General features: G+C 33.0%; 1 protein-coding gene across 11 annotated transcripts in view; it reads right to left on the minus strand.

Annotated features, from left to right (window-relative positions):
• LOC105219853 (matrix metalloproteinase-14) overlaps positions 1–22,924 on the minus strand; it is a 42,401-nt gene extending 19,477 nt beyond the window's left edge. For 4 of the 11 annotated variants that reach the window (XM_011196196.3, XM_011196198.3, XM_054234642.1 and 1 more), the window contains exons 1-2: positions 5,301–5,784; positions 524–840 (exon numbers count right to left, since the gene is read on the minus strand). In XM_011196196.3, coding sequence (XP_011194498.1) covers positions 524–730 — 207 coding nt within the window. In that variant the 5' untranslated portion in view covers positions 731–840; positions 5,301–5,784. Of the gene's footprint in view, positions 1–523; positions 841–1,315; positions 1,332–5,300; positions 5,786–17,966; positions 17,984–22,634 lie in introns of those variants that run through there. The other 7 variants (XM_054234640.1, XM_054234635.1, XM_011196195.3 and 4 more) reach the window with 5 other exon arrangements.
• Positions 22,925–24,759: the final 1,835 nt, after the last annotated feature.

Below are 24,759 nucleotides of genomic sequence, written 5' to 3' on the forward strand. Positions count from 1 at the left end.
AGTATTAAAGAGGTATAGTTTGATGTTGTGACATTTTATTCCTCGAATTGCTGCTACGGTCGATTTAATTCAGCTCCAGAGAATTGCAATAATACATATTTATGAGAGCTGCGGAGATAAATATTTAATTATTCCTTAGTTGATTAAAAGAATTTAAAACAAGATAATGGTTCTTTTCAATACTTTTCTAAATCATTTATAAATATTAATTAAATCGCATGCGTGATTAACTATGTGCACGTTTGAAAGTTTTTCTCTTGAATTCATGGAATATTTTCAAGCTAATTATCTTGGCAACAAAAAAACACCTACATATGGATACATCAATTATTGTATATTTCCAAGAACTTTTCTAACGATTTATCTATTTGTTTGCTGTTGTGTCTTTAATTGCATACTTCAAAAATTTTTTTGAGCAGATATGTACTTCTAGAAACAGTAGACTCATTGCTTTAAAATGTTTTTGTTTAATTTTAATGTAACATTAAATTTTATTATTTAATAAATGATAAAAAATACATACCTCGGCTTGTGTGGTTGTCTGCACCGGGTTGGGAGAAACAGTACCGAATAGGGCGAGTAATGTGACTAAAACTATGAATACTGAACACTGTTGGTAGGCTCGCATTTTGTAGGCAAGTCCTTCAATTGCTGGTGATCTAACGTTATCTGTGGTCGTTCGACTTCTCCTGTCCGTCGGACACTTCGCTGTATTACAATACAACATCATTCAAAAAATTTACGCTGTTCACAGTTCTGCAACCGAATCTTTGCGCTGCAATAACTGTATAATAGCTTCTCGTTTGTTTAATATGTTTTCGGTGAAGCAATTTGACGAATCTAAAGAAAAATTTTAAAAGATTAATACGTTTTTAGGATATCTATTTTTTTTTTAGATTTTTAATATATATTTTATGAGCACCAAAAACTTGTTGTGATATTGTTGCTGCATGATCTAAGTGTGGTGCAGTCATGTCAATTAGAGTTCTATTTATTTGCCGGTCAATTTGATTAAATAAAAAAATGGTTGTCAGCAAAAAACTTTTAAAAGGGGATTTGTACTTTAACTTACAGGATCATATTGTGTAAGAACTATTTCTCTGTTTATACTATTAAATCTACTTGTTTTTAAAACCCTAAATAATTTTATTATGATCTTATACATGTTATGGAATATGAAATAATTTTCTGATGCTTTGAAACTAAAAACTAGAGTTTTATTTACATGGATATTACAAGTTTATTTTAATTTAAGAGGAGATGAGATTGAAAATTAATCAACTTCTAAAATCTCCAATGATTATTATATACATACAAGTACTCCAGCTAAAGAATAATAGCGCCCTCTGCAAAAGTTGAATTTCGTAATAATATTTCCCAATTTCCTAATATCCAACTTGAACTAAAATGTTATTCTCCAGTAGATTTAAGATATCTGTATGTACACATATTTATTATTTAATTAAAGAATTGTATTATTAAATGTATAATTTACCTAAGCAGCTAGCTTTGTTGATGACATCTTGGATAGTTTTGATATTTATTTCAACTTGTTATCTAACATGGCATGTAAACTCAAAAAAATGATCGAGAGTAATGAGAATTATTTACATATATTGTAAATGGCTGAATAAAGCGTAATTATTATAAGACTGGTACTCCTTAAATAAATGAAGCAAAATACATTTTATACACACCTACATACATACATATGTAGATATGGATTTTGTGATATTCTTATTTTATTATTACGTTTAAATCTAACAATGATAAATATTCGTTCAACTTTTGTTGTGCACTAAAAGGTCGTGTCGGCATTCTGATTCATACACAAAAATGTATATTTGTTCTTTATGAACCGTTTTTACAGGTACATAAATATAAATAAATAAATGGTACGTGTGTGTGTGTGCTTGCAAACACAAAGGTACACAAATAACACTGCCGAGTGGATCACTGTCGTTTCTTTGTTGTGTTTGTCGCGCTACAGTCATCAGAAGGTGTAGTATGGTTTGTATGATTCGCGCTTACACGATTCAGCCATATCAAATGTTTATATATAGGGCACAATTTTTAAAAGGATGTTATACTGTTGTTATTTCCAAATCCTTGAACATTCAGCAACATTTGCGACGTACATATATTGCGAAACTCTATTTTACGCAGAGATTTGCATGCCGAGCAATTGTTATCTCGGTAGCTTTTCTCTAGTATCAATTGTGCTTTATCAGACAATATCAAACATACAAATGCATTCATTCACCTACACACTTCAATTGGACAGGGGCACATCACCTCTCACAAAGGCAAAGATTTACCCTTAAGTTATTGTTGCTATTAAATATATACAATATACTATTAGTATCTAATTATTTGGCCATTATTCGTGAAATTTGTGCCGACAGTTCATTGTTGGTCAAATAATAAACTAAGTTATCGAAGCATGAAATATCACAAACAGTATTATCAGGTAAAATTCTATACCGCATGTATGTATGAACATTTACAAATTATAAATCTATTATTGTAAAAAAAGTTATATTCGCAAATGATTACCCCATGTTTTAATATCGTCACACTCTGTACAAGTACATCTGTACAAGTACATTTCAAACCAATTGAAGGGCTACTCCTTTAATATTACTGATCGCATTAAAATGATAAGAAATAAATCTATTTAGTTTTCAAAGTTGGTCCACTTTTACACATGTTTGTGTTATATATTTTTATATTATTTTGTTATATATTTTTTTATATAGTCAAGGATCCTCTATTTGACGACTTCAGTCCCGAGTTCTATTCTAGAGGCAACTTTCACTGTAGGGTAAATGTATACATATTTTTGTTGCATTTAGATGCGATTATCATCGTAATAGTTGTGTTAAGTTGAAGGTCAACTATGAAGTTTAAGGCCAACCATGGCTAGCTGGATGAGTCTGTGTCTGTGGATATATGTGCGTATATGAAAATATTAATTTTCTATACAATGGTATGTATGCAGTTGCATATCAATTATAAAATGTGCCATATGTACACACATCTATGTATGTACATATATCCAATTTAATACGGTCGTGAAGTTATTTTTATGCACAGACTTATACTTGTGTCTACAAGCGTATATGATCTAAGCGAAGCAGTTGAAGTATATTTTTACATTTAGTTTTACATATGAGCTCCATAGCTTGGATAAATACCATAGGTCTTGTAATGTATGAATATGCACACTTGATGTATGCACGACTTCCGATGAGGGTGAAATAGGCACCATTTGGTGCAATTTTGGAAAGAAATACGTGTAAAAATATAAAATGAGGTATATGTACATATGTACATATATGTATAAGTGTAGTCGAATGTCTGTTAGAAGCATATCAAATTTATTTTAATTTAATATTACGAACTGGACGAATATGCTAAAAAAAAGTTTTTATATAATAAAAGCAGTTTTAAATTTTAGACGAACCAAAGAACTCTGGAAGTGTTGTTTATTTCTCCTAGTTGTATTAGTTGCGGTTTTGTGGAAAAACTTGAGAATATGAGGAATTTTGGATATTAGTATTGATCCACTGATTATTAATCACCCACCGACACTTTTCAAATTGAAATTATCTTTTTTAATGTAACCGTTTTAACAATTAATAGCCTTTCTTTAAGTAATTTATCCACAAGTATGCATTTTCTAAAAACATGTTTTTATTATATGTTGTTAGTCGTTTAAAACAATTTAAAATTCTCCAATAAATAACAACTGTGATCATGGAAATATGCTTGAAAACTTACATACAAATAGATGAATGTGTCTTATATGACTCATTTGTATTCAATTTAAGTATACTTGACTTAGTAAAGTCCAAAGAATTTGCGAAGAAGTGAAATAATTACAAATGTACATACATGTTTACATCAACACATATAAATGAGCTGTCATTTCTATGCACACATGCTTACATATACATACATATGCATGTATATGTATTTGAATTTATATTATATTACGAGAAAATAACTAAAATTTTATATATCGATACTAACAACAACAATACGGAATTGAAAAATGTTTTCCTGAATCCTTTGTTTAAATTCATTTTAATATATATACATATAAGCACATTTTTACGCGAACTTTGTGATTAAGGTCATTTTACTGTTCTCCCATCACGTTTAACACAATACATTACATTACATATGTATGTAATTTAAATGAATTTGTTTATGAGAGAAAGTGTGAAGAATGCAAATAAGCTCTGTTATAAAGAATTATGAGAAAAAATCTCACAGCAACCCTATAATTCAATTTAAAATTTAACTAAAGGATTAATTGAGTTAAAAATACTGAAAAAAATTGAAAATGTGCAGGGTTAAAAACAAAAACGATTTTACTAAGCCATATTTGTACGCAATTCATTTTGTTTGTGAATTCGGTTTATAGGCCTCACTGCATAATCATTGCAATTAGGCGGAATAAAAATTTTGATATGACATTTTTAATTTCATAAATGTATTTCACTTTGTATGTTTCTTATTCACATGAATATTGTACTTCAAACATACCTAAAATACGAAGTAAATTTGTGAATGGTTATCTTAATGTCGGAATATCTAACGAACCCGAGTCGTATATGTCGTATATGCTGGTAGTAAACGTATAAGTCAATTCCAAAAAAAGTAATGGGGACATTTTTAAATGATTAATAAACTTTTTACTCCTGCATTGTGTGAGAGTGTTTAAGGTACGTTTTCGCTCTCTAGATTTTTAGATAACGTACCTGCTAGATAAATGCATTATTAATGAACATTTCTTGAAAACATTGCGACATAACTGTTTGTATTTAGTAACTTATTCGGTATATTTAGTGCAAACACACACACCTTGTTGGACAATTCTGAGATAAGATTACAAATACAGGGCCAGGAGGGCGTTTATTATCAACGGTTTTTCTTTTCGAACAATTTCAAGGGCAGCGATTTATACAAATTATATGCGAATTAATCTATTTGACCTATGAATATGGCTAGACAGATATCTGCATTCGATCGTTTAATTTTATTGTCGAGGAAATGTTTCTTGTTTCGATTCCCGGCTCAAAAATATTTAATTGTAAGGAAAAAGTTGTATATTGTACTTCAAAGAAATATTTTTTAAAGAATGCTTAGTAGGTTTATAAATTTTTTAGATAAATGGTTTACATATTTGTAAGTTATCACAATACAGCAACAGGCATATATATGTAAGTCTATGTCCATGTTGACAGTGTGAGTTACATGATGATAAAGATAAGTACGATACTATTCCTTACACAATAGCAATTGCTGGCAACTGGATTTGAAGTGGCAGTTTTTACTTCCATGCAACTGAATTTATTGGGGTACTTGGCTTGAATTCACTTTGCACGTAAATAGACTCGATTTGTCGAATATTTGTGTGTACTGCACCGGTTTAAATTGATCGATCGAAATGTGGCACGAAGCTGCACTAACTTGAAGTTCAATTATTTAAGGCAATTTTTCTATGGTATATGATCACGTAAGTATTACATTTGGATACAAAACTTTGTCGTTCAAGTTATGAAATATAACACAAATTTAATTCAAAATCGAAAACAAGTTCGCGTCTCAAAACACAACCGCCTAACGTTGCGAGCAAAATTGAACTGGCAATACAACGCACGGCACGCGGCAGCACAAGTCACCCACTGATCGTTGGATAGCTGCTGCAAAGCTACTTCGTATGCGATATGAGTGGAGAGTACGAAGGTGGAGCTTTCAGTTGTTGTTTCGTCGGTTGATACGTTTGTATTGCCAATGATCGTGTCAGCAATTGCACCAGCTGTTCGAGCTCTATTCTTCGGCTTTTATTGTCTTTGATAAGTTTTACTCCCGCACTGAGAGTGAAATATATAGTATGGCGTTGCGTTAATACATATCTTTATTATGATTATTGTCTGGTTCTCAGTGTTTTGCCCTCTTATTCATTAAGTGTGGCTGAACACGGCGTATACGTTTGCGAAAACCAAGCAAGTGTTGTTTAACTCGTTTTACAGACACTATGTTTATGTAAAAAAAAATGAGGAGCTTTGTTTTTGGGGGGACCTACTCTCTGCCCATACTCTGTTGATGATTAATACTTGACTTCTTGGAATCAATTGAATTCGTCATACTCGCCAGACTCACTTGCTGTGGGTAAAGCCGGTACGCACTGTCTCCATTATACTCCCCACACCCTCTTAAATGGATATGCATTTCATTATATTTAAGTATGTTTGAACATATAGTTTACCGAAGTTATGTAAATATCTATTATTTATATGATAATATTGTGCCAGTGTATTTTAAGTTTTTAGTAGAGCCAACTAAAAGTTGTATGAGAAGTTGTATAAAGTTGATGTTTCAAAAGAAAACTAACAATTCCAGACTACCTCATGAAATTGGGCACCGATTTCAAGTACTTTCCAAATAAAAGTGCATACATACGTATAAATGTTTGGTTTGGGTCAGAGAATTCGACCTATTAGTCGTGCAAATTTGTTGGGGTATCTCATCACGAATGAATGTTGTATAAGCTCAATCCAAATACAAAAAATGGCTAGGGGTAATAGCGGATCGCCTTTAAAAATTATCAACGTTATTTAAGACAGATGCGATAACTAAACATATTGGACGGAGTTTTAACAACTAAAATTACAAATTAGGTGCCTGTAGATGGCGCACTTTTATCCAGAGGTCAATGATTTCATTCGCGTTTCATCCCAATGACAGAATTGGCACACATGTGTGATTTTTGTAAGCGACGTAAACAGACCACAATCGAATAATGGCTTTAGAGCGCAGCTATTACAAGTCGTCATCGAGATTCAACAAAATTTATAGAATTGATCATTAAAAAATTGTGAATATTATTTTGAACATACGCTACGCGCTTTATGTGTGTTCATAGATGTGGTCGGCTTTATCGTATCGTATAATCGAATCGAATTTATAATTGTAGTTTGTAGTTTCATAGGATTAGGACAAAATGCTACATACATACCAGAAACTTATGTGCACATTTTACAAAACAGAAACTTGAAAGATAAGCAGACGGTGCAAATATTTTATTAGCTTGAATTGCGAACGTGCTTTGTATGATAAGTAACAGCCGAATTATTTTGAATTTTCAAAAGGCTTATTATACTATAATTTTACGTGTTGATTTTTTATAACTTATCTATGTGTATTTAATATACTCAGACATATATTTTTATGTATTGCATATACTCTACATACATACATATGTATACGTACACATATGTATATTAATATGTGTATTTATAGCATATTGTTGGGAGTAGCAAAAATATATTCGGGCTCGTTAGAACGAGTCACTCTATTCGGAAGAATAGTAAGAAAGATTTTTTTAATTCCCTTTTTAGGTTATTCGTTTAAATTCGTATAAATATTCAATCAATATAGCCAATCAATGGAACAGTAAATTTTACAGATGTAAATGTTTATCTCTGCTAAATGCTTGTCTAATATATATTTGCAAGATTTCTGGTTACAATTTTTTTTAAATATACTCGTAGGGTCTTCGCTTAAAAATTGAAATTTGGCAAATTGAATACAAAGTATTATTTTTCTTTTTCTGGACATAAGTGAGGAAAATGAAAAGGAATGAGTGGCCAGGAACGATTATTTTGCATGTGGCTAAAGCAACAACAATACATCCGTTTGGAGGCGAGCTAAAATGAGAAGGCGGGACAAGGAAGGAAGAAGGTGGCCTTGTGACATCTACTACATCGGCCATATAAAAGAGCGCAAATTCGGTGTGGGATTCGTGGTGGGAGAGAGACTCCGTCGTAGAGTTCTGGCATTCACTCCGGTGGATGAACGTCTAGCCACAATCCGCATAAAAGCGAGGTTCTTCAACATATCGCTTATTTGCGCCCACGCCCAATATCACTTATAAGGTTCTATCGAGCGTACTGTGTGAAATATTAAAGCCCACCGTCAACAAACTGATTGTACTTTATCAGTGTGGCTTTATACCTGGAAAATCTACAACTGGCCAGCTCTTCACGATACGCCAAATCTTGGAAAAGACCCGTGAAAAGAAGATCGATACACACCATCTCTTTGTAAATTTTAAAGCTGCGTTTGGCAGCACGAATAGGAGTTGCCTCTATGCCGCGATGTCTGAATTTGGTATTCCAGCAAAACTAATATGTCTGTGTAAGCTCACGTTGAGCAACACCAAGCCGTTCGATACCAAACGAGGTTTTGACAGGGTGACTCACTCTCGTGTGACTTTTTTAACCTGTGAAACGTATGGGTCTGGTAGTGAACGAGACGAAATATCCCCTGTCACTGTTGACAATCATAACTTTGAAGTTGTAGATAATTTCGTCTATCTGGGAACCAGCACCAACACCAATAATAATATAAGCCTAGAAATCCAACCCAGGATCACTCCATACAGTAGGCAATTGAAAAGTAAAGTCCTCTCTCGACGAACAAAAACCAAACTCTACAAGTCCATCATCATTTATGATGCAGAAGCGTTGACGATGTCAACATCCGATGAGACGGCACTAAGAGTTTTCGAGAGAAAGGTTTTGTGGAAGATTTACGGTCTCTTAAAAATTGGCAACGGCGAATACCGTAGACGATGGAATGATGACTTGTATGTGTTATTCGACGACATTAACATAGTTCAACGAATAAAATCACAGCGGCTACACTGGCTAGGTTATGTTGTTCGAATGGACGAAAGTGATCCAGCTCTGAAATGCCAGAATTACATGGGCAGAAAAAAAATTTGATCTGATTTGACAGTTCAAATTCTGCACCTTAATGCAGATCTGCATGGCTTGTGAAATTTGAATTTCTCTGCGCAGAGGCAACATTGTGAATTGAGCTGAGCTTGAAAATAAACAATAGTTCTGAAATCTTCTGCTTTTTCAAACAATATTTTATTGATTAATTTTAAAGATGCATTATGATTTAGTGGCACTCAGATGTTTTCTTGCAAATTGCTTTTTTTCCATTTCTTTACTTTCGTTCTTTGTAAAAGTAACTCTGCAATGACACTTTTCCTCTTTCTGATAACCAGCAGATACTAGCAGTAAAGAAACAACCTTATACAAACCGAAGATCTGCTTGTCAGAATTTACTGCACATGTATTTTGACTAGAAAAAATTGTGCAGATCTGCATGCAGAATATCTGCACAGGCATAAGGGTTCGATACAGTACCCGCTGGTGGAAGCCGAGGAAGAGGGAGACCTCCACTCCGTTGGAAGGACCTGGCTTCACTTGGCACCAAACTGCCAAAAGGAGGAATGAATGGCGCGCTGGGTTGGACTCGGCTATAACCGCGTAAGCGGAGTGTACGCCAGTCAAGAAGAAGAGAAGTATTGAAGGTAAATATGTTTCCGGTAGTAATTGGACTGGCATCTACAACACTGTTATTGGTTTACTTTTGCTGGCTCGTTCTAATATTGAAAGTCTTTGGCTCGCCTTACAAGGTAGACCCATATTTAGAGCAACTATTGAAAAGTTTCTAACTGATCTCAAGAATAATAAGGTAAGCTAATAGATACACTCGAAGGCAGTGGCATTGCTAGATAAGTTTGCACCGATTCGTGATTTGTGGAATCTGTGTGATTAATTTGTAAGTTATGCGTGACATTTCCAAATTTTTCGATATTCTTTATCATCAACTTGGACAACTTTTTTTTGAAAAGCACATCACTTAAGTTGGAATCAATCGCAAAACTTAGCCTGAGATTCCCTCCGTGTTTGTAGCAGAACACAACACTGATATCTTATATCCCAAAACAAAAAATGAGTACTTATACTCATCATTTTGCATATCATAGCTCAGAAGTAAGTAATCGCGAATATAAAATAATAAAGCTTCAAATAATATTAGATTACAGCAAATGTGAAGGTGGTGCTGATGCGTAACATAAAGTTGTGTCCTGTAATGCTTATAAAAGTAAGACAAACCGATGGCCCCCAGCAAAATTCCACATTGTTTTATCAAACTCTGTCATCCTGTTAGATTTAATTTATTTAACATGAGTGGGTCAGTGTATAGGTAATACTTTACAAATAATAATTTATCAAAGGAGAAGGCCGCAATCACTGCATCAGTGGGTGGCTGTTTTTAGAAAATTGCAAAATAGCGATTCACTCGATAAAAACACTGTCCAAAAGCATTTTTGGAACAGAATAGCGACCCTATAATTCTGAAAAGGTATGTTGAGTAGATCATTTTTGTAGAACAAACTTATGGTCCAGCACGTCTGAGTTTTTTTTTTACAGTGGGTCAAAGTTTTCATTTTTTGGTCGAAGGGAGCATTATACTATATGAAAAAAATGTTGTAAATTAATGTCTGAGAGAATTCTTATGGTCAGAGTTGTGTTGTGGAATTGTATGAGGATTATTTTTGTGGAAGATCTTAACCCTCTAACTGGTTTCTTTATGGGTCAATTTGACCCTTTTTCGAGAAAATCAAAAAATATCCTTTAAAAAAGGACATTTAAGGATTAAAATATTCTACGAAAAGTTTTGGCGGAAAATTTCAGTGGGGGTCACCAAAGTCACCATTGTTGTAAATAAAGCTCTTTACGATTAATTGGCAAAATTACACGCCAACATATACAAAGTAGAAGAAAACGCCGTCAAGTTTGGCCGAGCCAAACACTGAGTTCTCGCGTCTAGTTAGCTGTGACTTACAAATCGGGTGTGATAAAATTAATCATAATTGACTTACTAAGCAGTACATATCGGGTGCGATTTTTACTAAAATTAATATAAAACAAGTAAGGAAGGGCTAAGTTCGGGTGTAACCAAAAATTTTATACTCTCGCAATTTATTGATGTAATTTTATAAAGACAACACAATTCGACCCATATATTCGGCATAAAGTTCAATAGAATAACGAAAATCATCATAAATAGTATATGGGGACTGAGGTAATTCCTAAACCGATTTCACTCGTTTTCACCACCAAGATACAACGTATCGAAGACTATACGCTCACTTAATTTAATATTACTTATAATTAGGTATATGGGATCTGGGGGAAGTTATGACCCAATTTTTACCATTTCAGGTACAGAGAGAAACTGTTATAAGAAAAAAATTCAGATGGAATGAATTACATTAAAATATCTGAGGGATTTACCTATATTTTCGGTGAAAAATTAACCTTAGGCACTGAGTTCTTCATGTTTGATATCAGGGGCCTTGAAAAGTCATGGTTCGATTTTGACAATTTTTCCACAAGTGATGTCACAGCTCAAATACAGTATTTGTGTAAAGTTTTATTCCGCTAGCTTCATTGGTTCCTTATGAATACATTATAAAGTGAACGAATCAGATGGAATTCAAAATTGGGTTATATGGGAAGTAGACGTAGTTGTGAACCGATTTCGCCCATATTCCACCCGTGTCATCAGGGTGTCAAGAAAGTATTATGTACCGAATTTCATTGAAATCGGTCGAATAGTTCTTGAGATATGGTTTTTGACCCATAAGTGGGCGACGCCATGCCCATTTTTCATTTTGTAAAAAAATCTCAGTGCAGCTTTTTTCTGCCTTTTGGTGTTTCTGACGTTTTTCGTTAGGGAGTTAACCCACTTTTAGTAATTTTCAACCTAACCTTTGTATGGGAGGTGGGCGTGGTTATTATCCGATTTCTTTCATTTTTGGACTGTATAAGACTGTATAAATGGCTAAAAGAAACGACTGCAGAAAGTTTGGCTTATATAGCTTTATTGGTTTGCGAGTTATATACAAAAAACCTATTTGGGGGCGGGGTCACGCCCACTTTTCCAAAAAAATTACATCCAAATGTGCCCCTCCCTAATGGGATCCTATGTTCCAAATCATCATTCATTTCATTTTCATAACTTTATTTATGGCTTAGTTATGACACTGTATAGGTTTTCGGTTTCCTCCATTTTGTGGGCGTGGCAGTGGACCGATTTTGCCCATTTTACTCAGGGTGCCAAGGAACATGTGTTCCAAGTTTCATTAAGATATCTTAATTTTTACTCAAGTTATCGCTTGCACGGACAGACGGACAGACGGACAGACGGACAGACGGACATCCGGATTTCAAATCTACTCGTCATCCTGATCATTTATGTATATATAACCCCATATCTAACTCTTATATTTCTTGGTGACACAAACAACCGTTATGTGAACAAAACTATGATACTCCGTGCAACAGGTTGCGAGAGTATAAAAAGAACAATTAAAGCTTAAATAAGCATGGCAGATTCTGTTTGCAAATTAAGAGACTGGTTTTGTTTTATTTGTGGACATTTTACGCACCTTCAAAGCAGAAGAAAGATATTCCCTACAATTGAAGAACCATATTTTCTTTTCTTTGGAATACGATTTTTATGTGAAGCTTGGATGCCAAAAACTGTATGCACTACTTGCGAAAGTGGTCTTTTGACCTGGTACAAAGCGGTACTAAGGCGCTGCCATTTTCTGCGTCTATTATATGGATTGAACCTGAAAATCACAAATCAGATACATGCTATTTCTGCCTAATTTACAAATTTACGCGATAATGACATACGAAGCACCAAATAATGTCATTTTACCAGAAGTGCGCTGTGAAGGTGTTGCGGTGCCTCACAGAAATAACAACGGCGGTTGAAAACATATCAGATATAAGTTACTTGCCTCCTGGTGGTTTAAACATATGTCCTAATTTGATAGACCAAGCTTATTTTGAAGATCTTGTAAGAGATTTAGGACTAACAAAATAGAAAGCTGAAATATTATGTTCCAGATTGAAAAACAGGAATTTGATAAAAGCCGATGTAAAAGTTACATCGCCAAGAAAAAGACACACGATTTGGAAAGTTATTTTAAAAAATCAGAAGAACTTGTGTACTGTTGCAGTATTGAAGAGGTTCTAATATATCTAAAGCTTCCACTGGACTCTTCCGCTTGGCGACTATTTATAGATAGTTCAAAACACAGCTTAAAAACAGTTTTGCACTATGCACAATGGAAATAGCATCCATCAATACCGGTTGCGTATTCCACAAAACATACGCAAATATTTCAAATCGCTTAAATAAAATTGAATACTATAAATATAAATGGGAAGTATGCGCAGACTTCAAAATGATTGCAATATTGACTGGAATGCAAACAGGATACACAAAATATATGTGCTTTCTTTGTAAATGGGATTCACGTGCTACCAGCAGCCATTATCATATTAAATATTTCGAAGAACGTAAAGAAAATATTATTGGTGACTTAAATGTAATCCATGAATCTCTTGTCCTAAAAGATAAGGTCATACTTCCGCCGCTGCATATTAAGATGGGCGGGGTGAAAAATTTTATTAAAAGCAAAAATGCACAAGGATATGCTTTCAAACGCATTCAAACAATTTTCCCCAGATTATCTGCAGCAAAATTAAAAGAAGGTAAAATATGGTTTTAAGAAATAATTTATTTCATTTAATGTAAACTACCTTTTCTAGGAATGCTCGTTGGACCCGATATAAGAAAATTATTACAAGATGAAGAATTTTATGGTCATCTGTCGGATATGCAAAAGACAGCATTTAACTTTATGCAGCTGGTTATATCAGAATTCCTTGGAAACTCAAAAGCACAAAACTATGCAGAAAATATTGAAAGCATGCTAATCGGTTTTAACAATATTGGCGTTAAGATGTCACTAAAGCTGCATTTTCTGCACTCTCATCTCAATTTTTTTAAAGAAAACCTTGGAGCGGTTTCAGATGAACACGGTGAAAGGTTTCATCAGGATATAAAGGTATTGGAAGAAATATTCAAAGGGAAATCCCAAACTGTAATGCTTGCTGAATACGTATGGGGCTTGTACAGAAACCTTGACACATCGGAACATTCACGTCAAGCTAAATACAGGAAAGCATATTAAGTTTAATCTTTAATCCACTGTCCTACTACTGCTGAAGCAAAAAAATAAATATGTACATACTATAATAAACCACTATTAAAACAAAATTATAATTTTTTTATCAATCGTAAAGAGCTTTATTTACAACAATGGTGTCTTTGGTGACCCCCACTGAAATTTACCGCCAAACATTTTCGTAGAATATTTTAATCCTTAAATGTCCTTTTTTAAAGGATATTTTTTTGATTTTCTCGAAAAAATGGTCAAATTGGCCTATAAAGAAATCAGTTAGAGGGTTAAGATCTTCCACAAAAATAATCCTCATACAATTCCACAATACAACTCTGACCATAAGAATTCTCTCAGACATTATCTTACAACATTTTTTTCATATAGTATAATGCTCCCTTCCACCAAAAAATTAAAACTTTGATCCACTGTAAAAAAACTCAGACGTGGTGGACCATAAGTTTGTTCTACAAAAATGATCTACTCAACATACCCTTTCAGAATTATAGGGTCGCTATTCTGTTCCATTCAAAAAGTCTTCATTTGTTGGACAGTGAAATTAATTGTGTTTTTTGAAATTTTAAAACATTTCATAGAGTAGTTTTCTTTGAAGTATTCCCAAATTTCAGTTATTTTGGCGATCACATTGGGTATGTATGTACCTTAAATTATAATTCTAAATTAAAAAACTGAAAACAGTCATATTATTAATAATAATACATATGTATGTATCTCTTATGGGTCTATTCCCAAAATAATTCGTTACGTAAAATGTACATAAAGCTAATTTAAAGTATAGTTAATAATATAATTTTGTATACATTTGACTTACATATCAAATTATGTAAATATGTAAATTTTTGTGTTCCATTATTTGCACAGCAATAGTATATACATATATATATATATATATATATATCTCAAGGTATAATTCGATTTTTTAAATAGAAACAAACTGTATGAATGAATACTTTTGTATTTATTTACACATGTAGTAAGGTATGGCATTCGCAGAGGACAACTCGGTGCTCACGCCTGTCCCGCTTGTAGGTTGAAGTCAATTTTCTACTCATATCCGATGCGAAACGCAATAGACTAGAAATATGAATTTTATAAGTCTATCACGTCGTAGACATTGCTGTCAATCTAACAATTCGACAAAACTCTACATACGAATGGAAATTTTATTTTATATACAAGTGTATATGTTCGGAGTAAGGTTGGTTATAATGTGTGTACCCTAATATGAAACTACCTACCCTGTAGTGCAATAAACTAGTTATAAACTGCTTAGTAATTTATTTTTTAGATACAAACGATTGGCGTTTTTACAGGTTGACGGCCTAGTTGAATTTAAGATGAGAATTTAGTTAATAATTTAACTGACTATGTTGATGCGTCAATGCAGGGTAAGTAGGTACATATCTCTACAAACTTACTTATGTATATTCCTGAAATACTTTTATACATACTTACATTTATTTGAACATATTATACAATGGGTGTTTTAACGACAGTAACCACTGCAAGATGCTTAATATACAGTCGTGTATTATAAATATGTAGCATGTTCAAAATTTATTTGTGATCCCCTGGAATACGTTTTTCATACATTTATGAAGTACTCGCCTTTTTCGCCGGGTTGTTTATATAATATATATAAATTGCCCGTTATCACACGCGCTGGGCAAGCGCCAAATTCCAACACCTTGCTCCACCCAGTATGCTAGACAACAACACAATAACAATTATTGTTATTATTCTCGATTAATTTATCAATAGGTTTCTATGGCAACATTCATATCAATGTTATCGTACAATGTCAACAATATCCCTATTACCCTTACGTTACACGGGAAAGAAATTGCTTTCAAGTTGCCACACACTCACACTTTTTTACTACCACACTCTCACTTTCCGAACTTGAAAGCCATCTTGCTTTCAATTTTTGCGTGCAAGAAGTGTTTCAAGTTGATGATCATGAAATGATCAGCTGAGTGCAGAGTTCTCCAAATTTACAATTATTAAAATTTAAGTGAATCTTCCGACGTATGTACAGATTAATTTAAAAATAAGACTTATGAATCCACTTTGACGATAAATGGATGTAGTTTCTTTGACGACAGCATCTCTGTATCAATAATTGAATATCAAGTTGCCTGCAGCCTACGTCGGCTTTCAATTTATGCAAATTTTGACAATTATTTCGTGTGATCAACTTAAAAGCATGTTCTTTCCCGTGTAACGGCAGCGTTAGAATCCACACTATTAAATAGAATATACATATGTATATTTGTATATGTACGTACGTACTAGGGCTCTTAAAATTATTCGAATAACCCGAAAACCGATTAATCGCAATGTTACGACTATTTGAATAGTCGTTATACTACGGTTATTCGAATAGTTGTTCTGCTGCGACTATTCGAATAGTTGCTCCTCTGGGCCCATTTGAAAAAATAAAAATTGTTTGAAATCCAAGCATTCTTTGATTTTTGTTTGTTTTTATTTGTGAAAATGTCAATTGTGCGCAATTTTTATGAGTTTCACAATTTTCAATAAACATAGAAATTTAATGAACATTCACTATTCGAATAGTCGACAACGAACGGTTACCGAATAGTAGGCAACTTGCGACTATCCGGATACTGCAAACCGAATATTATTATTCGAATAATGCCCTATCCGGTTAATTCGGTAAGTCGATTAGTCGTATACCAAGAGAATGTACATACATAAAGGAAAAATATAATTTTTAAAATACTCTTTTGAATCATTTCGAATCCATAACTTAAAATAAATGTAAAATTATAATAATTTTTATTAAAACTATTTCTTATTTATTCTGCTTGTGTTGATTGATGGCTTTGACACGACTTTTATGGACAAGGAAATATAATAGTGGCGATGTTATTCGCGAAGTTTTCTGTGTTTCTAAAAGTATTTGGGATACTTGGAGGCTTAGCACTAAAAGACAAATTGAACTGTTGGTCTAATTTTTAAAAATCTCTTATCGAAAAAATTTTCAAAACTTTGATTACTTTGAACTTAGGAAATATTGAAATACCATTTTAATGACAAGGTCTTTTAACTTCTTCTGGTTAGGTTGTGCTGTAACATAAATATTTTCGCGAAATTTGACTTTTAACTAATATTACCTGTATTCAATTGGTTACCTCTCTGCTCGCTATCTTTGGGCCCTGCTCGCGATAAAGTTGAATTCGTGCAAGAGGGTATGCGGATACCTCATTAAAAATTATATCGCCGCTTGCGTGGGTGCTACCAAATTTCTACATACATATCTAGATTCTAGACCAAATTATTGACAAAAAGCACAATACAAATATATATTTTAATTGTTTTTAATTTGAAATAAATTTTAATTGATTACAGAAAACGTAAGGCAAGAACCCAGCTAGGAACGAAGTGGTCAAATTTATGTTGGCACGGATTTAAGTGTTTTTTCACCAAAGGAAATAGTGCAACACTATTGCGCATGATTAAGAGGACATTTTAGCGTAGGATTGCACCACAAGTGCTGCCTGTTTGAATATCTGGATATTGCATTCGATTGTTTCTTCTCCAACGCTTAGCCAACCGTATACAGCTGTTGTATACTTAAAAAATATGTACAAAGAACTGTATATTAAAAAAAAATTGACTAGGAATATGCATTTCGAAAAAGAAATCATTTCATATACATAGATGGAAATAGTTTTCGGTTCAGAGTTCTATATCTATAGCCTGACTTTTTATCGTAAATATTAGCAAACTTCTTTGATATCCCAATGCCATTTGGAGCGAATCTTTTCTTAATAATAATGCGTACTAAGGTGGTACTTTTGATGTTATAATTGCATGTAAATATAAATATGTACATACATACTTATATGTACGTGTATATATATATATATCAAAAGCTTTGAAATACCATTTAACGTACTGAATTGAACTCGTATTCATGTCCCATATAATTTAACTTTTAGATCGTTTAAATGTATGATATGTATAAGAGCAACGTTTTATTTACATACAATATACCTACATGAATAACATTTATTTTGGGATCCCTATTTCTCATTTACGCTGAACAAACTTGTAAATAAACAGTTAAACTACTCATATACTACACTCCTTCAAAAGCCTACACCGTATTTGTTGTATTTATGGCTACTTTCGGAATATTTCACTATCGACCGTCACGCATTCCGAATAATCTTCGGAAAATTTGGCGCATTCGCGTCACTGCCCCGACGAGTTCTCTAGCACGACCGTTTTAGTGAACGTCTAGTTTTCGACTCAGTGGTTTTACTAGAATTTCTAGTTATTATGCTACTAACTTCTGTTGCTTCATTCTCTACTTACTCAACTTTCCCTTAAATTACATATTCGTGCGCCACTCCGCTACTCCGAAATAAATAGTAGTCTGTATAAACATACAAATGATTGTGTACATTAATTATTATATGTGCTCTCAAGGAAAACATACTCTAGATTTGTCTGTATATAGTACAAATACAGTGGAACTTCTCTAACTCGAATTACCGTAATCCACAAAATATAGAAATTTTATAATAATTAAAACATAATTTTTTCAAAAAACTGTAAAATATAGTTTGTTCAATTAAAAGAATCCCGAAAAAATGAAAAGTTTGTTCAATTACAGGAATCAGTCTTATTTGGACCACCTGGTGAATTAAGGGATTAGGGATTCAAAATTTGAAATTTGTTTGTCTTATTAAATAGTACAATATTAAAATATTATCCAAAATCATGAAATAGATACGATTAAAATTTCAAGAGATAGAAGGAAAATCCTAACATCAGACCACATCAATATGAATATAAAACTTTAATCGGGTTTATCTCAAATTTTGAAGTCAGTGGACATGATTTCTTGAAAAGCTATGAAGCGATTCTGTTGAAATTTCCAAACATCTTTATTACAACTATTTTTTTGAGTCAGTACATATATGGCGTAAATTTGACCACAAAAGTTAGTTTTTTTGTTCAAAATCTATCAAAAATTAAATTTTTAATATTTTCCTTTTTCCTTCGTTCATTAACAAGAAATATTTTTGGTTTGTTGATTTGGATGAACCAATAATGATTTATGATGCCCACGGCAAGAACCTTTTTTTGGCCACTTCATGGAATATGAGGTACCAACGGCTGAGCTTTCGAAATTTGAAAATATTAATTTCACAATATGTATCTTTAATGTGCTGAATAAAATATTAGGATGTATCTCCCTGGCAACCTAATATATGATTGTATACATTAACAAAACATTGTAAATACATATACTCATGTTTTCAACCTCGGAAACACACCTAACCCCTTAAAGGATAATGCATATGTATGTGCACTTAAAGTATTTCAAATATTTGAATATTTTTTATCCTTAAGATTAGCTTTTTTCAACATTATAATTAATATTCAATATTATAATTAACCGAGGAAATTTAAAAGGAAATTTATTTTTAATGACATATATTTTGAACCAACTAAGCGGGAAAACCAATTAACCGAGTCCAATTATCCGAGAAAATTTACGTGTGCTTTCATATGTTATATTTTATGTCCGATAACATCGTTCAATTATACGGGGAAACCAATTAACCATAGGGTCAATTAAACGAAAAGTACTGTATTCTGTAATTTTGTTTGTTGCACCTTGCTATTGTTTGGCTCTTTACGTCTTTATCCAATGCTTTTGTTACATGACTTATGAAATCCATTGCAGTAATATCATATTTTTTGTTCTCCTACATAAGATATAGAGAAACTCTTTTTAAATTGTGCCTCGATAGTAAAATTTTAAATTTTGTATTATGCCCTGATAGAAAAGTTCGATATATGGAAGGAGATTTATATGAAATTTTACTTCAACTGCCAATTCAAGAGTTTGAGTTCTGGAGAACTTCAAGTTTAGGAAGTTTGAGTTATGGAAGTGATTTGTATGAAATTCGAATTCTAAATGATATTGCCAATACAAAAGTTCGAGTTATGGAGATCTCCGAGTAATAGAAGTTCGAGTTATGGAAGATTCACTGTATGTACATATGTTCTACAACTAAATGAGTCACACGAGTTCAAAGTTCGGGAGCTTTCCCGAATCACTTGCACGGTGAAAAAATTTTCGTTTAAGCAGCTTAATAACACAATAAAATTGCATAATTTTAAACAGATGAATCAAATAAAAGCTGTCATCGATTGGTCACTTCTCTGTACGTTACCTGCCCCCTGGTCAAACAATTTGCATGTGACAGTAGCAAGAAAATTATCGAGTTGAATTCGTACGTATTCATCCTAATGGTGCGATTTTCAATTCTATCAAGTTTGGTTTTACTTATTTTAGACCATTCAAAATGGAAAAAATTACAATTTTTTAATGTTTTTAATTTGAATAATATTATATTTGATTAAATAAAACGTAACACCTGGACGCTACTCGAAACTAGGAGGTAAATAAATATAGTTAAAAAAAAAAACAAATATACAATATGAGAAAAATATAATACAAAGCGCCCACGCTTTTTAACCAAAACTACAAACATTTTTTTATTAATTAATCGATAATTAGGCAGTATTCAGTTTTTACTCAAAACCTTCCTGTGGCTTTGGCTTTTATAGAGATGTTTTGGAACATATGAACATATGTTATTCAAGTAACACCATCGATGGTTTAAACTTAGGCCTTACATACATTTAAAAAGTGTATGTCGCAGTCAACTCTTAGCTAAAATCTCATATCTCAGCAACTAATCGACCTTATGTCCTAATATTACAGTATGAAACTGGGTGACGACCACCACTGCATTCTATCTGGCACTTTCGCTAGATAATAATTAAATAAAGCTTGAGTGAAGATACCGGTGTAAAATTAGTGTTTTAAGGTGATACAACTGATCTTCCAAAACTAATATGAACATGTCGAGGGGATGCTATGCATCAAAGGTCGAGAAGTCGCTGAGATATGAGATTTTATCTAAAAATGTCCACCAAAGCGAAACACACGTTTTAAATGTTTACACTGATTCTTACTGCTCAATCTTTTGGTTAAATTTAACGCTTCAGATGGTTATCGCACTTTAAGGAAATTTGAACATACAATTTTTATGGGAGTGTAGGAGGTTGTTTTTCAAGAAATGCTAGAAACAATATTTTACTCATTTAGGTTATTTAGCTGGAAATAAGGTGTGGTTGGCTACTGACAGTTGTTTTTCAATTACATAAATGTAAACAAAAATATGTGCATGCTATGAAATAGCTAAATTTTTCTAAAGTGGTTTCTAAGTTCTAATAATAACGTATTTATTTATATTTTTTGATTAATTAGTGATTTTGTACTAACTGTGCGACTAACAACTGCAATATTTGCTTTCTATCTTATTTTATTTTACCAAACTGAAAATATTATTATCAATCAGCTGTTTATGGGAGTTTATAACTCGCTTTGCTGCCATCTGTCACCTACATATTTGGAATTGATTAAAAGCGCAGTTAATCGGGGTTAACTCTGCCGTTTGCTATTAGCAATCCTAATGCTAGGGGTTGATGTACTGATATTATAATATTCCATATTTTTCGTTAATGTTAATAACTTCTCTGTATTGGTTTCATAGAGACATTTGTTCTTCAGAGTATTAAAAGTACGATAACCCTTCAACCAATAACGATAGAACCGTAGAAGTTTCGAAGAAATATGTCTTTCTTATGTGTGGTCAGTGTGGTTAGTGGCGGTCTTTCTTTTTTAAATAATTGATTCATCATATGTGTGTCAAAAACATACTATTACATATGTATGTGTGTATATGCAAATAAGCGAATGACTCAATTCGACATTACAATTTTATGGTAAAAATTGTACTGTTTAGATAAATTTTGACTGGCGCCTGTAACATAAGTCATACTATGTGAATTGAGTTGATTCGTATTATTTTTCACATGACTAAGTTTATTCAACAGTCAGCACGGGATGAAAAATCTTAAGTGAAAAAAAATATTGTATTGCATTCGTATGTAAAACAAAAAACAGAACAAAACAAAAATTAATGAAAATGAATCACTCTCAAACTGCAATCATATATAAGCTGTCATCGATTGATCACTTCTCTGCTCGCTGTCTTTGGGCGCTGCTTGCTTGTCAAAAATTTTACAATTGAGAGCAATAACAAAGTTATCCAGTTGAATTCGTGCAAGAGAGTAGGCGGATACCTCATTAAAAATTCTATCGCCACTTGTTGAGTACTGCCAAATTTAATTTTACATATGCTGCAACACTATTGCGCATGATTAAGAGGACATTTTATCGCAGACTTGGACAAGTGCTGCGACGATAGAATTTTTAAATAGGTATTCGCATACTCTCCTGCACGAATTCAACTAGATAACTTTGTTGTTGCTTTCACATGTAAAATTTTTGACAGGCGAGCAGCGCCCAAAGATAGCGAGCAGAGAAGTGACCAATCGATGACAGCTATTATTACACACGATGCTCTCTTTGCAGTCAGTAAACTAATTTGAACTACTACAACCTTTTGAGAATTTCATTGATGCTACGAAAAAATTTTCTAAAACTATAATATTTGAAATTTGTAAGATTTTTGTAAATATGTATGTATATTTTAGTACACATTTATGGTATGCAGGTAAACAAGTTATGCACTCTCTACTTTAATGACTTCTATTTCGATAGCCGATGACTCACTTTACTACGTCGCACTGACTAATGATAACATTGACGATCGAACTGCGAAGTTTTAACTTTCGCGCTGTCGGAAATAACTTTGGTAAGACAAACTGTTTTTAAACGGCTGGATTTCTCGGAAACACTGCGTGTACGGAACTCTTGCAAATTAACACACTTCTCTACTTGAGTATAACTTTGGACGCGAAATTCTGAAATCTCAATCAGAACAATAACAGTGAATCTAGACGATAGTAATATCACGTTTCCGCTTTGATCGTTGCTCTGTTGCAATGTGTTCACGATCGCATCTAGACTGAGTTTGAAAACTCGTTATTTAATTACTTTTATACCCGACAGGGTGGGAAGTGATGCAGGCGACAAAAGACAACCGCTCGCAGAGCATCAGACAGTAAAGTATGCAGCAGAGGCATACATATATGAACATCAATCAACTAATCCCAGCTATGTACGCTATTTTAAAAAGCGTGCGCAAATACTATATTAGAAGGCATTATAAGAAAATGTTTCGCCAGATTCCACCAACTATATGATATAAAACGAATAGTAGTCCAGCTCGAAGGATTGCTATCAGAGCATCCTTATGGAAACCAGAGTTAATAAAAACGAGAAAGAACTTCAAATCTAGTATGTACAGTCGAACAATTTTTTGTCACGCAATGTTGTTTCATTCAAATCTGTTAAGAATAATAAAATCGCGCAAAAAAAATGTGTTGAACTGTTTAGTCAAAGAGACCGAAAACCACATCGTCATCTTCTTCCGACTCCGGTTCCTCCTTTTTGGCTTCTTCCTTCTTCTCTGCAACGGCGGCTGTGTTCGGAACCCCTCGCTGCGCAAGGTGCGTGCCTTCCACGAGCTAAATAACACGTCAAGTTTTTTGTTCGCGCCGTTTCTCATTGCCGTTGATTGTCGTTCGTCGCTTACAAAAACGAGTTGTTTTGAGTGAATCAACAAACATAGTGAAAATTGATTTTGCGTGCGCATCTTCCTCATTTCCCACCAAGCAAAAGCTGTCGAAATGATTGCCATTATACTTAACATTACACATTAGATGTCTGGGGAATTAAGTTGTTATATTGTATCTAAATGCTTAAGCATGCTTAAAGTCTAATATTATATATAAAATTATTATATTAAAAAAATTGCCTTATTAATCGAAACGATGTGAAGAAGCCGAATAATAGCAGTCAAATATTTTTAGAAAACTATTAGAGGTTTGAGGTTTAACAAGTATATCTTTTTCTTTACTGAGTTGTTATTTCTACATATGTATGTATTTATCTACATATACATATGTATGTATATAACAAAAATCAATTACAAATGTGTGCTTTGAGTGCATTCAAAACCGAAAGTTCCGAGACGATTGTTGCATATAAAGAAGTTTAATACACGTACATACATTCATAGATGGCAAATGTATACTAACAAAATTTCTGACGTTTACTGAAATCTAGAATTGCCTTCAATTTATAGCAACGGTGCAACTGACACGCTTCACAACGACATAATTCTACAAATATGTATTTATTTATTTACATAGAAGAATATATATGTAGATATCCGATACACTATGAGTCTGCGAGTTTCCTCACAAAAAGAAAGCATCTATTATTATCGATTAATTACTACATTACATACAAATGGTATTATACTAATTAAAGTAATTTCACTAAATTATACTGAGACATCTTCTATTCAGATACTATATGCGAGATAAACTCAACCAAAGAGATGAAGTATAATATATTGGGTATAAAAAAAATCTAAAGGTCGGAAATCAAGGGGGTTACTCTGTAAGGCGTTGCGCAAGTGAAAAAACTCGCAAACGAAAAAAATATACTCTGATAATTTCGTTCAACGCATTTGTTTTTCCCCTGCGCAATGAAAGTACTCTGTATTGCGTTTACGAGTTTCAAACTCGTGTGTTTTACGAATTATTCATTCGATATCAAACTGGCAAACGCAATGAACCAAAAATATAAGTTAATAAGGTATGTTTGTAGTTTTATTTACAAAATATTGACTTTAATAGGGAACATTCCAAAAATATGAAACATAAGGTGGAAAACAGAAAATATACATTGACCATTGGAGCTAAAAAGTAAATGTTGTGAAGTTATA

This window comes from Zeugodacus cucurbitae, chromosome 6, assembly GCF_028554725.1.
Source record: "Zeugodacus cucurbitae isolate PBARC_wt_2022May chromosome 6, idZeuCucr1.2, whole genome shotgun sequence".
Lineage (NCBI taxonomy): Eukaryota > Metazoa > Arthropoda > Insecta > Diptera > Tephritidae > Zeugodacus > Zeugodacus cucurbitae.